The sequence below is a fragment of the Anolis sagrei genome, chromosome 10 (assembly GCF_037176765.1).
Source record: "Anolis sagrei isolate rAnoSag1 chromosome 10, rAnoSag1.mat, whole genome shotgun sequence".
In the NCBI taxonomy this organism is placed as follows: Eukaryota; Metazoa; Chordata; class Lepidosauria; order Squamata; family Dactyloidae; genus Anolis; species Anolis sagrei.
In genome coordinates this window covers 24,861,750-24,877,331 of record NC_090030.1, presented here as the reverse complement: position 1 = coordinate 24,877,331, position 15,582 = coordinate 24,861,750, and the positions used below count along the sequence as shown (strand labels likewise).

Sequence of the window (15,582 nt, the reverse complement as noted above, 5' to 3'; positions counted from 1 at the left end):
CATCTGAATGAAAACTTATACTGAGAGCCAGTCTTGAGTCTTGAGTTATGTCTCTGGGAAATCCAGAATCAAATCCCCACTTAGCCATGGAATCTGACTCCTCTATCTATTCCCTGTGGATATCTGGAAGTTCATAGATGGCTGCCTCTGGATGTCATATGTTCTGCAGTAGATGGTGGTTGGTGATGGAAGGGTTAATGTGAGTATTAGTTCTAGAGGGTTTGGTAATCTGTAAGTGGGAGTTCATGGGTGAAAGCAATTAGGGGTGGAGGTGTGCAGTAGGCGGGTTGCAGCTGGGTGTTACTGGATTTAAGGAGCTAACCTTGAGACTAATATTTGGGAGAAAAGTATCTGTTGTATTTTGGTGGTGGATGCTGCTGGTTTTCCCCCCAGGTCTGTTGGCTTTTTCAGTGTCCTGACCTGTCTCCTGTAATCTTGGAATCCTGGAACCTTGAACCTTTGGACTGGCTTTTGACTACGGTATAGACTCTTGATCCCTGGACTTTGTTTATTGAACTCTCGGCATTTGACCACTGGACTGGATCGGACCCTTTTGACTACAGAGTTGTTTTTGCTGTCTTTATGTTTTGGTCTATTAAAGCAGCCAGCAAGTAAGTGCTGTTTTAATTAAAGTGTTTGATAAAACTGGGAGTTTGATTCATCTCTACCTAAATAAGGCAGAGCCCTGTTAATGTGACACTGGACACCAAATGGCTAATTAGTCAGCATCTTCTATTTCCTTCCTGTAATGACTATTTTATTCACAGTTGTGGCAGAATAGACTGAATGGCCTTTGCAGTCAATTCCAACATAATGTTTCCATCCAATTCATTTGTCCTATTCAATCTACTGTCATGCTCCATTTGTGAACTTTAAAGGGTTCAATTTCCCATTCCAGTTATCCCTTTATTTGACAACTGATGCTCTCGCTCAATCCCTTACCTGTTAAGCTTCCCTTGCAAGTGGTCATGGACTTCTATTGTCATGAAGGCATCTATTATTTGCAATGACTTCTGCGCCAATGTTTGGCTGACTTCCTCACAATTGGCAATGGCAGTCAGTTTATTCACAAGGACCTCCACTACTGCTGGGCTCCACGTGGAAGAATTCAACAGGCTCAAAATGTGATCCACGAGATTTTCAGCATTATCTGCAAAGGAGAAAGGCCGAGGAGGAGGAAAGGCTATCGAGAGTGTTATCAAAATGCAACCTGCTCCTCTAATAATAACTGTAAATGTATCACATATTTTACTGACTCATACAAATTGATCTTGGTTGGGTTTCAAGCCCCAGCCCAGCCCCAAACACTCCTGGGAGGATTAATCCAATCATCTACCAAGCCTAAGAGACAAACTGAAAATTGGTTTGGCAGGAAAACAGCAAAAGGTCTTATTTTATGATGCAATGTAAAATTAGACCCCATTATCTGCTTCCTCTAATTAATTTTCCTCTCTACCCTGCTACCATTGCCTCTAAAAGAAAACTATACACAACTGTATTGAAATAACTATCTTTTCCAATCTGCCACTGGAGAAAAACCCTTGTGCGCGCGCGCACACACACACACACACACACACACACACACACATATATATATATAAATGAACAAAGCGGGGGGAGGACTTATATATGTGTGCACTGGGGTGCAACCACAGACATATTCCCAGGCACCCAAACAAACTTGAACTATATATAATGTGGTTGGGAAGCTGTTGGGAAAACAGTTGGGTTGAACATTCAGGAGGCCAACCCAATATCCATTGAAATATCCTCAGGGAAGCAATGCCTCTTTAGACATGTAAGTAAGATGAGATTCTGAGTTTCAGAAAAACCAAATAGATGTGCCTCAGTTAAATCTGTATTGTGTTCATAGAATCATAGAATAATAGAGTTGGAAGAGGCCACATGGGCTATCTAGTCCAACCCCCTGCCATGCAGTAAAAGCACAATCAAAGTATACTTGACAGATGGCCATTCAGCCTCTGTTTAAAAGTTTCCAAGGAAGCAGTTTCCACCACAGAGAGTTCAGAGAGTGGTGGAAGCTCCTTCCTTGGAAACTTATATGTTTTATATGTTTTCAAATCAGTTTTGTGTATTTACATAAGCATCACCTTTGTCTCTGGGACTGGCACCTATTGTAAACTCCAATAATCCCATCCCAGGCTATTTACATTGCCTCAGTCCATTTCCCAAGTCTTGCCCTTTTTCTCCTGGGAGAATTTTCCAAATTATTCCAGCGTCAAATGGACAAAGAGCAGCTCTCCATTTTTTCTGCCACAGGGAAGGCTCCGCCCACCTTTGACATCACAGGGAATCCCCAACCAATAAAAGCTCAGATCCCAGCTCAACCATTCCTGAGCCAATCAGAGGAGGGAGCGGGTCTTTTGGCTGGCTTCCAAAGAGGAGAAGATATATATATAGTTATGTCAGTTCTTTGGACGATTAAGCTGTTCCGATATTCACCTGGCCAGATGAATAACTTTCTGTTTATTTATTTATTTATTATTTATTTCGAGGTTTTATATACCGACCCTCTCACCTTCAAAGAGGGATTCGGACCGGTTCACAGTATGTGTTAACATACAAAAATATACAATAACAACACAATGCAACATCATTTCACGATTAAAATATAAGCACCATAAACATTAAAAACATTATAATCACAGTTATAAGAGCCAAATCGTCCACACAATCGCAATCCCAAACTACCATTCATCCTCCTCCTTTCATGTGGGCAAAGAATTAAATCAGTTGCCAAATGCCACGTTCCACAACCATGTCTTTGTTAATTTCCTGAATGTCATGAGGGAGGGGGCAGTTCTGATCTCTAATGGGAGGGAGTTCCAGAGCCGGGGAGCCACCATTGAGAAGGCCCTGTCCCTCGTCCCCACCAGCCATGACTGTGCAGGCGGTGGGACCGAGAGCAGGGCCCCTCCAGACGATCTTAATGGTCTTGATGGTTCATAGGGGAGAATACGTTCGGAGAGGTAAACAGGGCCGGAGTCGTTTAGGGCCTGTTTCTGCCTTCAAACTCGGTCACATTTTTCCTGTCTTTCAAGGTAGATTGGCATATCGGGCAACAGACCTGCCTTCATCAACAAGAGGAAAGGACTTAAAAGTTCAAAACCCCAAATCAGAGAATTACTCCTTGAAGGGGAGAAGCAACAAGGATAGCAAGGAGTAAAAGAAAGCCATAAGGATGCAGATGGATCCTAAATGGTTTATCCCACTGTTTGCTGCAGTGTTTTGCACTCGGCCTGTCATTGAACATCGAGAAAACCAAAGTGCTGTTCCAGCAGTCACCAGCCAACCCCTCACCAATGTCAGAGATATAGCTTAATGGTGTAACATTAGAAAATGTTGACCATTTCCGCTACCTTGGCAGCCACCTCTCCACCAAAGTCAACATCGACACCAAAATACAACACCGCCTGAGCTCTGCGAGTGCAGCATTTTTCCGAATGAAGCAGAGAGTGTTTGAGAACCAGGACATCCATAGGGATACCAAGGTGCTTGTTTATAAAGCTATTATCCTCCCAACCCTGCTATATGCCTGCAAAACGTGGACTGTCTATGGACATCACATGCAATTGCTGGAACGATTCCATCAGCGCTGCCTCCAGAAAATCCTGCAAATCTCTTGGGAAGACAGGCGGACAAACATCAGCATGCTGGAAGAAGCAAAGACCACCAGCATTGAAGCGATGGTCCTCTGACATCAACTCCGCTGTACCGACCACGTTGTCTGGATGCCCGATCACTGTCTCCCAAAGCAGTTGCTCTACTCCGAACTCAAGAACGGAAAACGGAATGTTGGTGGACAGGAAAAGAGATTGAAAGATGTGCCCAAAGCCAACCTTAAAAACTCTGGCATAGATACTGAGAACTGGGAAGCCCTGGCCCTTGAACGCTCCAGCTGGAGGTCAGCTGTGACCAGCAGTACTGCAAAATTTGAAGAGGCATGAATGGAGGGTGAAAGAGAGAAACGTGCCAAGAGGAAGGCGCATAAAGCCAACCCCGACCGGGACCGCCTTCCCCCTGGAAACCAATGCCCTCACTGCGGAAGAAGATGCAGATCAAGAATAGGGCTCCACAGCCACCTACAAACTCACAAGAATTCTGATCCTGAAAGACTATCCTACTTTGCCAATGAGGGATCGCCTAAGTAAGTAAGTAATGTAAACTAACAAATGATTTATTGCACTTGATCACAAACATCTTGCTATGTTACCTGAAGACTTTTTGTTATTTTGTGGAAACTTCAAAAATACTTGCCAAAGACCTTGTAAAATCCACCTTAAAAGTATCCTAGAAAAGTAAATAGACAGGAAGCAAGGGAGCGGAGGGATGATTTATTGTTGCCACCAATTTGAAAGGAACTAGTATTCAGGAGATTTTACCCCAGTTCCCAATTTTAAAAAGAACTGGCCGATTTGCAATGGAGGTTGCCAATTAGGAACCAAATTTACCATCAAGTTGGAAGGGAGGCTGTTCTATTGCCCCTCCTCCTGTATTAAGAAAGTAATAACTCAGTAGCAATGACACTGTATATATTGTAGCGTGACTGGAGAGAAGAATGTAGATTTATTTGGTTACTTTTCCCTGCGTTTCTGCCACCACGTGAGGTAAGTTGTAATATTGTGGGAAATGGCACTTTGGACACAGAATAGACGGAGCTGAGGCAATCTTCAAATAAAATTTAACAATTTTATTAAGTACACAGCGTGTGGTTGCAAGACGTAACTTTTCCTTGTTGCACTTGGAATAATACTTGTAACTTTAACAGTTCATTCTTTCAAGTAACACAGTATCTTTCTGACGTAGAGCACTTGTTTCAGACAAAGTTTCAATACAGGGATGTTTCCCTTGTTTCATCCTCCCTAGATCAAATATTAAGTAAACTATTCTTTAGCCTCTCCTTAGACTAAAAGAATACCAGCTCTGTTTCACCATTTGGCTGCACTAGCCTGAGAAACTTCCAATAGCCAAACCCAGCTTTTCAAAGCCTCAAAGCTTTGCTTCACAAGTCACTCCGCCACCTTTCCTTTCCTTCTCTCCCAACTCTTAACTCCTCACTCCTCTGAACCTAACTCCTGACTGCTCACTCCTCTAAACCTAAACCCTAACTGATGTTTAACTGTCGTTTTTTCAAACTCTCCCCTCTAAGCTCCTCCCACTTCCCTCTCTCCTGCATCGGTCTCCATGGCAACGCACATGGAGGACTCCTCTGACTTAGGCCGCTCCAGCATTACTGCAGCCAATCTAAACACAAATACAGTTAAAATCATACAATTTATAATCAACTCCTGTACATAGACTAACAAATGATTTATTGCACTTGATCACAAACATCTTGCTATGTTACTTGAAGGCTTTTTGTTACTTTGTGGAAACTTCAAAAATACTTGCCAAAGACCTCGTAAAATCCACCTTAAAAGTATCCTAGAAAAGTAAATAGACACTGGATACTTTTTGCATTATTGTTGTTATTATTATTGTTGCAATCATTTCAGTCCATTACATTGTTGGAATGCGGCTTCATTACACTCTTGTTAAACTGGGTAGTTTGCTACATGAAACTAAATTATTTTTATCCTGGTGCTTCTACGACTCTGAAGACCAGGGTTCGGATGCCCACCGGCCTTGGGCAAGTCACACTGTCGCAGAATAGCAAACCTCTCCTGAACAACTCTTGATAGGAAAACCCAGTGATAGTTTTTCCTTAGGGTTGTCATACGTTAGAAACAACTTGAAGGCACACAGTAGCAGCAGAAGCAACAACAACAACAACACCTCACTGGAGCTCTTACCTATTGTGATGTTCACATTTTCAAGGGATATAATATTATCTGGCAATTTGTCCAGTAGCTGACATGAGGTCACATTATGTCTTCTCCAAAGTGCTTTTTCAGTCTGGATATTGATTAAACTTTAAATGAGAACAGAGAGATTTGAAAGTGTGGGATTTAAAAAAAAAATACACCATCATCAACATCAGTAACAGGGTGCTTTAGTAAATTCCTGGTGGTGCAGTGGGTTAAACCCCTGTGCCAGCAGGACTGAAGACTGACAGGTCACAGGTTCGAATCCGGCAGTTTCTCAAGTCACTCCTGACACGACCAAAAAAAAAAAGTAAATTCCTAAAATAAAACTAAAATAAAAAATTACTAAACTACCCATCTTATAACAATACTTATATTACTGAAAAAAGTAATAAGGATATAGGTTATGAACAAGCAAACCGGTTTTTTGATAGCCTTTCAGCCATGATTACAATAACTCTGGGTAGACTTAATGTAGTTTGGCACCACTTCCACTGCCGTGGCTCAATGCTATGAGGTCCAGGGAGTTGTAGCCCTCTTTGGCTCAAGACCTTCCAAACTACAACTTCCATGATTCCATAGCATTGAGCCATAGAAGTTCAAAAGTGGTATCAAAGTGCATTAATTCCACAGTGTAGAGCAGTGGTTCTCAACCTTCCTAATGCCGCGACCCCTGAATACAGTTCCTCATGTTGTGGTGACCCCCAACCATAAAATTATTTTTGTTGCTACTTCATAACTGGAATTTTGCTACTGTTATGAATCGTAATGTTTATATCTGATATGCAGGATGTATGTTCATTCCCGATACACCCAAATTTGAATATTATTCTGGACTCAAACAATGATGGATCTGGTCTAAACTTGGCACGGATACTCAGGATATCCAAATGTGAATACTGGAATTTATAGTTCACCTACAATCAAAGAGTGTTCTGAACCCCACAAATGATAGAATTACTACACATGACCAACAGAAAATACTGTGCTTTCTGATGGGTTTTGGCGACCCCTCTGACACCCCCTCATGACCCCACCTAGGGGTCCCGACCTCCAGGTTGAGAAACGCTGCGTTAAGCTGTTGAACTTGCTGACCAAAAGGTCGGCGATTCAAATCCGGGGAGCGGGGTGAGCTCCTGCTGTTAGGTCCAGCTTCTGCCAAACTAGCAGATCGAAAACATGCAAATACTATCTTCTAGGATTTTCTGATTCAGACTTACAGTTAAATGAGGATGAAGATAAACTTTTTGTATTCATTACAACAGCCGCCAGGATTGTTTTCGCGAGGGAATGGAAGCAAGAATTAAATCCATCCACAGAATTGTGGTTAGAGAAAATGAGGGAGATAAAGGACATGGGCGAATTGCCATTTTTGTTGAAGAAGAATATGGGAAATATTTTAAAAAGGACTAATTGGGATCTTTTTCACAGCTATCTGGAGAAGTTGAAGAATTAGAAAGCAAAATAGATATGTATTATTATTATTATTATTATTATTATTATTATTATTATTATTTCCTAAAGGACTTAAGGGAAAGAAAGTTACTAACCAATAAGATGGAATGGAAGTCAACTTTTATTTTTATTTTTTATTTTTTATTTTTTTAATTAATTTTTTTCTCTTCTTTTTCCTTTTTTTTAATTGTCTCTTTTCTTTCCCTTTCCTTTTCTATATTGATATTGTTCTCACTCTTTCGCTGTTTTTTTTTTTTTTTGGTAGTTTTAGAAAACTTTAATAATTTTTTTTAAAGAAAGAAAACATGCAAATATGAATAGATCAATAGGTAACGCTTCTGCAGGAAGGTAACGGTGCTCCATGCAGTCATGCCGGCCACATGATCTTGGCGGCGCCTACGGACAATGCCGGCTCTTCAGCTTAGAAATGGAAATCAGCACAACCCCCCAGAATCGGACCCTTGGAACAGTATGTTTAGAGACTTCAGTAGAAATAAATGTATGCTTTTAGAAGTTAGTTGAAACACTACAGAGACTCTGTTAGAGTCTCAAAATAGAGAGATTGTCAACACCCAGAAGCCTCAAGAATGCCAATTCCTTCTACCAGTAGTAGTAACGATACTATCATGCTGTACTACAACAGAGACGCTTTAGACTTTGGACTGTTGATTCTAAGAATGATGCCCTGTGTTACCTACAGTGAGAAACTACCGTATATACTCGAGTACAAGCCGACTTGAATATAAGCCGAGGCACCTAATTTTATCACAAAAAACTGAGAATTGACTCGAGTATAAGCCGAGGGTGGGAAATGCATCCACTGTGGGTCAATTTCCAAATAAAAATAGACAGCAATAAAATTACATTAATTGAGGTAAAAGGGTAAAATACTGTAAATGTAATAATAATAATAATAATAATAATAATAATAATAATAAGATTAAAATAATATATGTAATAATAATAATAATAATAATAATAAAATAATATATGTAATAATAATAATAGGGTAAAATACAGTAAATGTAATAATAATAATAGAGCAAAATAACAAATAGAATAACAATAGAGCAAAATAATGTAAATATAATAATAATAGAATAAAATAATAAATGTAATAAAATAATACTAATAACAGAGTAAAAGAATAAATAACCTCGACTCGAGTATAAGCCGAGGGGAGCTTTTTCAGCCTTAAAAGGGGGCTGAAAAACTAGGCTTATACTCGAGTATATACAGTACTTCAAATCTATTTCTAACTGAATTGATATGCAAAGCATCTGTATGCTGAACATATGAAGTTTGTGAGTAATCCAGACTTTCAAAGAAAGTCTGTTTATTTTTGTCTCTTGAGAGCATGATTTAAAGGCAAATATTTTTTAAGGGAGAGTAGAAGTTTTGGGGCAACTAAAAGGAAAACTTTTGAAACTCTGCTACAGATGTGTGTATGGTTTTTTGTGCATTGGCATATCTTTGTTCCTAACAGTTCAAAGACATACCTAGGTACATCAGTCTAACAGCCGAGAAACCTAATTGCATTGCATGAATGCCATTTTCACAGAAGGTTATGACTTCTAACAAGATCATGCCTTTCCAAAGATCATAAAATCTTCAAAAGGTTATGGAGATTTCCATTTTTCAAACCCCCCTGTTATCCTTTGGGGAATTATTCCTACCTCACTGATAGGAGCGGAAAACAATGGGCCCAAACTCACCAGGTCCTTTCGGCAAAAGCCATCGTGTTGTCCGGACAGGAGAGTTGTGCCACGTCGGCAGGAGCCGTTTCTGGCCATTGGAAGATCCCTTTGTACTTGGTTTGGATTACGTCTTCAAGGCACTTCTCGGGATCTTGGAGCAAGTGGAGAACATAAGGGCATTTCTTAGATCATGAGCATGCAATGCACCTGTCTTTTGATATATGTGTTATAATGGTCTTGATTTTATCTATGTGTTTCAAATCTAAATGTCATTCCCATTCATTAGTTGGCTTATGGGATCAGCAGTGACTTCACAAATCAATACAGAGATATATAGTTGAAGGCTTTCATGACCGGAATCACTGGGTTGTTGTAGGTTTTTTCGGGCTGTATGGCCATGGTCTAGAGGCATTCTCTCCTGACGTTTCGCCTGCATCTATGGCAAGCATCCTCAGAGGTAGTGAGGTCAGACTTGAACTCATTTAGAGTGGCCAGGTATTCCTGTACGACTTGTTTCCCAATTTGGGGTTGGATGTCCTCCAATCCCTCATCCACTCCATCTTGCTGAGGTTGAAGATGACCTTCTTTTTGTGAGAAGACCGAGGCAAAGAAGGCATTAAGTAATTCTGCCTTTTCCCTATCATCCCGTCAGCATTGCCCCATCTTCTCCTCGAAGAGGCCCTATTGCCTCCTTTTTTTTCCTTGTTCTACTGTCATAAGAAAATAAGCCCTTTTTATTGTTTTTAATGTCCCTGGCAAGCCTGAGCTCGTTTTGTGCTTTAGCCTTGCGGACCTTTTCCCTACAGGTGTTGGCTATTTGTTTGAATTCTTCTTTGGTGATTTCTCCCTTTTTCCACTTCTTGTGCATGTCTCTGCTTTGAACTGGATTATATGAAACTGGAACTACAATGCCATATAAAATTCAGGTTATCTGCCTTGAACTGGGTTATATGGTAGTATAGACTCATGCTTGAGCCACACTGTTTTATAATCCAGATTGGGTCTGGATTATTCCTGTGTTTAAGGCCCCATCTGCACTGCTATATAATTCCATTTCTGAATGCACATTATAATCCAGAATATCTGCTTTGAACTGGATTAGGTGAATCTACACTGCCATATAATCCAGTTCAAAGCAGGTAATCTGGATCGTAATCTGCATTCAGAAACTGGATTATTGTTGCAACTCAGGATAGCTTTCACCTTGCTCCAGACACCACCACACCAAAGCTGTAGGTTTTGTAGTTTATTGAGAAAAAGGCAAAATCAAAACACAGTCAAAGAAATGCAAAAGTTCCATAGGCAATAGAAAGGCTTAAATTTAAAGACAAAGTCCCCAAGATCCAAAGGCAAAAACATGAAGCATAATCCTTTAGCAATGGTCAAACAAGAGTCCATGGTAAAGAGTTGAAAACAAGGCGCAAATCCCGGACTCAGGAAGCCATCAGCGTGGTGCTAAAAACCAAAGTTAATCCACAGAAGTTTGCATGGAAAGAGCTATGTTGGACTGACAGCCCCTGCTTGTCAGCTACAAGGCTAAATACTAGGCTTGGTTGATCAGGTTCGTTAGCTTCTAAAATCGGAATGAATTCGTATTTAAATGACTTATAAAACAATTTCGAGCCATGCTGGAATAGTGTGAGGAGTAATAACGAATTGAAACAATTTACTCATTTTTCGGAATTAGTTTCGTATGTCTCGTCAAGGTTTACATTATCTCGCAGTTCCCCTGGCAACAAGCCGCGATGCGGAAGGGTGAGGTGGGCGTGGCCACGCCCAGTTCTTCCTGAAGGCCACGCCCACCTCATTTCCCTGTCACCGATCGCCGATCGCAGTCACCCACCCAGGGAAGGGAAACTGCGAGATTAGTTTTAAAATCTCGCAGTTTCCCTTCCCTGGGTAGGTGACTGCAAACAGCGATGGTTGGCAGGCAGGGGAATGAGGTGGGCGTGGCTACGCCCAGGTGACTGCAAACGGCCGATGGATGGCAGAGGGAGGAGATGGCTCAAGAAGAGCCACGCCTAGCTCTTCTTGACGGCCACTGGGGGAAACCGCATCGCCAGGGAGGCCAGGGAAACGGCGAAATTTTAAACTAACAGGGGAGGGGCACCTTCCATTAACGAAGTAAACGAAGCTATTCAGATTTTTGCTATTTCCAATCTTTTTTTCAAGAAAATTTGAGAAATAATTTTAAAATCGAAACACCAGGGCCCCCTATATACAAAACGAGTTTAGAACCACTTTTTATCTTGATCAACCAAGCCTACTAAATACCCTTTGCAGACATGAACGCATTGCGTTGACCTTTGGCACCCTTGGCTTCTCGCTTCCTAGCCAAGCGAGTGCTTCTCCGGAGCCGTAATTGCAGACGATCTTGCCTGCTCATTAATTCATTATCTTCAAGGCTATGTAACCCCTTATCTTGGTCCAGCTGGACCGGATCACTGTGGGGAGGAAAAGACGTCTCCACTTGGCCGTGTGGGATTTCACTCTCGTTATCCGTCTCACGAACATTCCTTTCCCCTGGGAACTGACTTGCTGTTTCTCCTTCAGCAGCCCCACCGTCAGCCCTGTCTGAAGCATGTACAGAAATCTGTAACCCATCATCCTGTAGGAATTCTGGCTCAGAAGGCCCACAGAGCTCAGCTTCAGACTCAGAGTCAAGCTGAGTCACAACAACAAGTAGACTAAGACTGGATTCACACTACCATATAATCCAGATTAGGTCTGAATTAATCCTGAGTCTAAGGCCCCATATACACTGCCATATAAGCCAGTTTCTGAATGCTGATTATAATTCAGAATATCTACTTTTAACTAGATTAGGCAAGTGGGAGATTGTCAGTGTAAGTGGACACCCCAGCTACACACATACATATTCTCACTTTTACTATGTGGATGGCGGATAATGGGATTTGCACTACTTTCAAAGGCTTTGGTTCCCACAAACGACTGTGGTCCCCACCAATCACAGATCAGGACCAAACTTGGCTCACAGACCCACCATGACCCACTTTACACCCTGGTGCAGTTTGGGGGCGGACGGACCACAAAATATGGGATTTGCAGTACCTTCACTCACTTTTTGAGACCACTGTGACCCACACCAATGACCCGACCACACAGACGACAGACCTGGAGCAAACTTGGCACACATAACCCCCATGACCCCATTTATGTCCTGGTGAGGTTTGGGGGAGGATGGACAAGGGATGATGGGATTTCAAACGCTTTGGCTCCCACAGACCACTGTGGCCCCCAACAATGACCAATAAAGACCAAACTTGGCATACAGAGCCCCCATGACCCACTCTACATCCTGGTGTAGTTTGGGAGAGGATAGACCACAGATGATGGGACTTGCAGTACCTTCACTCACTTTCTGCAACCACGGCGACCGTCATCCAATGACCGATAAAGACCAAACTTGATACACAGAGCCCCAATGAATCACTCTACATCCTGGTGCAGTTTGGAAAAGGACAGACTATGGATGATGGGAATTGCAGTGCCTTTACTCACTTTCTGAGACAACTGCGACCCTCATCCAATTACCAATAAAGACCAAACTTGGCACAGAGATCCCCCATGGCCAACTCAACATCCTGGCGCAGTTTGGAGGAGGATGTACCATGGACGATGGGACTTGCAGTACCTTCCTAACTTCCACTGTGAGCCTCAGAAATGACTGATAAAGACCAAACTTGGCACACAGAGCCCCTCTGACTGACTCTACATCTTGGTGTGGTTTGGAGGTGGATGGACCATGGATGATGGGACTTGCATATGGGAGCTATAGTTCACCTGCACCCACTAAACCCAGTCAACATTGGATCTAGATTAAACTTGGAGCACAGACAAACAATGCCTTTCTCAAATAACTTGGGCATTGTTGGGTCCCCCAGCTTGTGTGTGTGTGTGTATGTATACATATAAATAATGTGGACTGACCTGTATGTGATGGGGGTGAATATATTATCAAGTTTTCTTAAAACCAAAAAGGAACTAAACGCTATGGAAAGAAGACGATTTCCTACACTTTCTGCCCCAAATAGGATGAGGTCCTAGGTCAGTGTTTCTCAACCTACCTAATGTCGCGACCCCTTAATACAGTTCCTTATGTTGTGGTGACCGCCAACCATAACATTATTTTCGTTGCTACCCCATAACTGTAATTTTGCTACTGTCATGAATCGTAATGTAAATATCTGGTATTCAGGATAGATTTTCATTCACTGGACCAAATTTCGCACAATACTGGTGGGGTTGGAGGAGATTAATGTTGTCATTTGGGAGTTGTAGTTCCTGGGGTTTATAGTTCGCCTACAATCAGAGAGCTTTCTGAACACCAACGATGGAATTGAATCAGACCTGACCACACAGAAATCCCATGACCAACAGAAAATGCTAGAACGGCTTGGAGGGCATTGACCTTGAGTTTGGGAGCTATAGTTCACCTAAATCCAGAGAGCACTATGGACTCAAACAATGATCAATCTTGACCAAACTTGGCACGAACATTCAATATGTCCAAATGTGGACTCTGGTGGAGTTTGGGGGAAATAGACCTTGACATTTGGGAGTTGTAGTTGCTGGGATTTATAGTTCACCTACAATCAAAGAGCATTCTGAAGCCCACCAACGATAGAATTAGGTCAAAACTCCCATGCATATCCATGACCAACCATAATACTGTATTCTCTGATGGTCTTTGGTGACTCCTCTGACACCACCTCACGAACCCCCCACGGGTCCCGACCCCCAGGTTGAGAAACACTGTCCTAGGTTATCCTTCATGACTCTTTTAAAGCAATAGGGAAATCAGATGGCTTCTTACCAAAGTCAGAGATGTTCATGTCCTCCACTTTCATTGAGCAATTAAATCCATCACAACCGCTGATTAGACTGTCTTCGAGCTTCTTTTTCATCTCATCTTTGGTTTTTTTCGATGTGATCCGGACAATCGACTTTGAGGAATATCTGAAACCACAACAATACACACACACACAAACCCAATGATAACAATGGTTGGTTTTTTTCCCCTTGGAAAAACCTTAACATCCTATGAAGTCAATGCAAGCACCTCTGAGCATGTGCAGAGTGCATGGTCTCCATATCCCAAATGGGACACTATTTGGCTGTTTCACTGAATGCATACAGGGTCTCATCACACTAGAGGAACCCCCGGTGGCGCAGTGGGTTAAACCCCTGTGCCGGCGGGACTGAAGACCGACAGGTTGCAGGTTCAAATCCGGGGAGAGATGGATGAGCTCCCTCTATCAGCTCCAGCTCCTCATGCGGGGACATGAGAGAAGCCTCCCACAAGGATGATAAAAACATCAAATCATCCGGGTGTCCCCTGGGCAACGTCCTTGCAGACTGCCAATTCTCTCACACCAGAAGCGACTTGCAGTTTTTCAAGTCGCTCCTGACACAACAAAAAAAATCACACTAGAGATAAAATCCACTTAAAATCTAGTTTCTGCTTCCTGCATAATTTTGGGGTTTGTAGTTTAGGGTGCTCCATGCAGTCATGCTGGCCACATGACCTTGGAGGTGTCTACGGACAACGCCGGCTCTTCGGCTTAGAAATGGAGATGAGCACCACACCCCAGAGTCGGACACGACTGGACTTCATGTCAGGGGAAAACCTAGTTTAGGGAGGAGACTTTAACAGCCTCTCTTAACTACAAAGCCCAGAATTCTGCAGGAGGCAGAAACTGGATTTAAAGTGGATTATTTTCTCTAGTGTGTTAAGATGTTTTTCCCCAATCTACCCTGTAAAATGAATGCAGTTCATATCAGACTACACAGAGAAGCCATCGAAATCCACAATTTCAATTGTTGTTGTTCATTCGTTCAGTCGTCTCCGACTCTTTGTGACCTCATGGATCAGCCCACGCCAGAGCTCCCTGTCGGCCGTCACCACCCCCAGCTCCTTCAAGGTCAGTCCAGTCAATAGAAAGGAAGAAACCATGAACATGAACAAAATCTGGTCACCAACATTTTAAAAAAAACCTCTAAAATCATAACAGTAAATAAAGATCAACACTCAAAACAGATAGCAATATAATATAATATATTGTATATACATTTACAACCCGGTGGCGCAGTGGGTTAAAGCACTGAGCTGCTGAGCATGTTGATCGAAAGGTCGCAGGTTCGATTCCGGGGAGCGGCGTGAGCTTCCGCTGTCAGCCCTAGCTTCTGCCAACCTAGCAGTCTGAAAACATGCAAATGTGAGTAGATCAATAGGTACCGCTCCGGCGGGAAGGTAACGGCGCTCCATGCAGTCATGCTGGCCACATGACCTTGGAGGTGTCTATGGACAACGCCGGCTCTTCGGCTTAGAAATGGAGATGAGCACCACACGCCAGAGTCAGACATGACTGGACTTAATGTCAGGGGACAACCTTTACCTTTACCTTTATGATATTATAATGTAATGCAATATAATACTAATAATAATAATATATTGTAATTATACATTTATATTGCATGTAATATTACTAATAATATTACAATATAATTGGCATAGTACAATATAGCAGTTTTTAATTCTGATATTGTACTATGCTAATAGTATAGTGTATTGTGTGTATATA

At 42.1% G+C, this 15,582-nt stretch overlaps 1 protein-coding gene across 1 annotated transcript in view; it reads right to left on the bottom strand.

Annotated features, from left to right (window-relative positions):
• ADGRG4 (adhesion G protein-coupled receptor G4) overlaps nt 1-15,582 on the bottom strand; it is a 71,448-nt gene that overhangs the window by 35,720 nt on the left and 20,146 nt on the right. Inside the window, exons 5-6 of the mRNA XM_067471716.1 lie at nt 13,815-13,957; nt 8,996-9,128 (exon numbers count right to left, since the gene is read on the bottom strand). Coding sequence (XP_067327817.1) covers nt 8,996-9,128; nt 13,815-13,957 — 276 coding nt within the window. The remainder of the gene's footprint in view (nt 1-8,995; nt 9,129-13,814; nt 13,958-15,582) is intronic.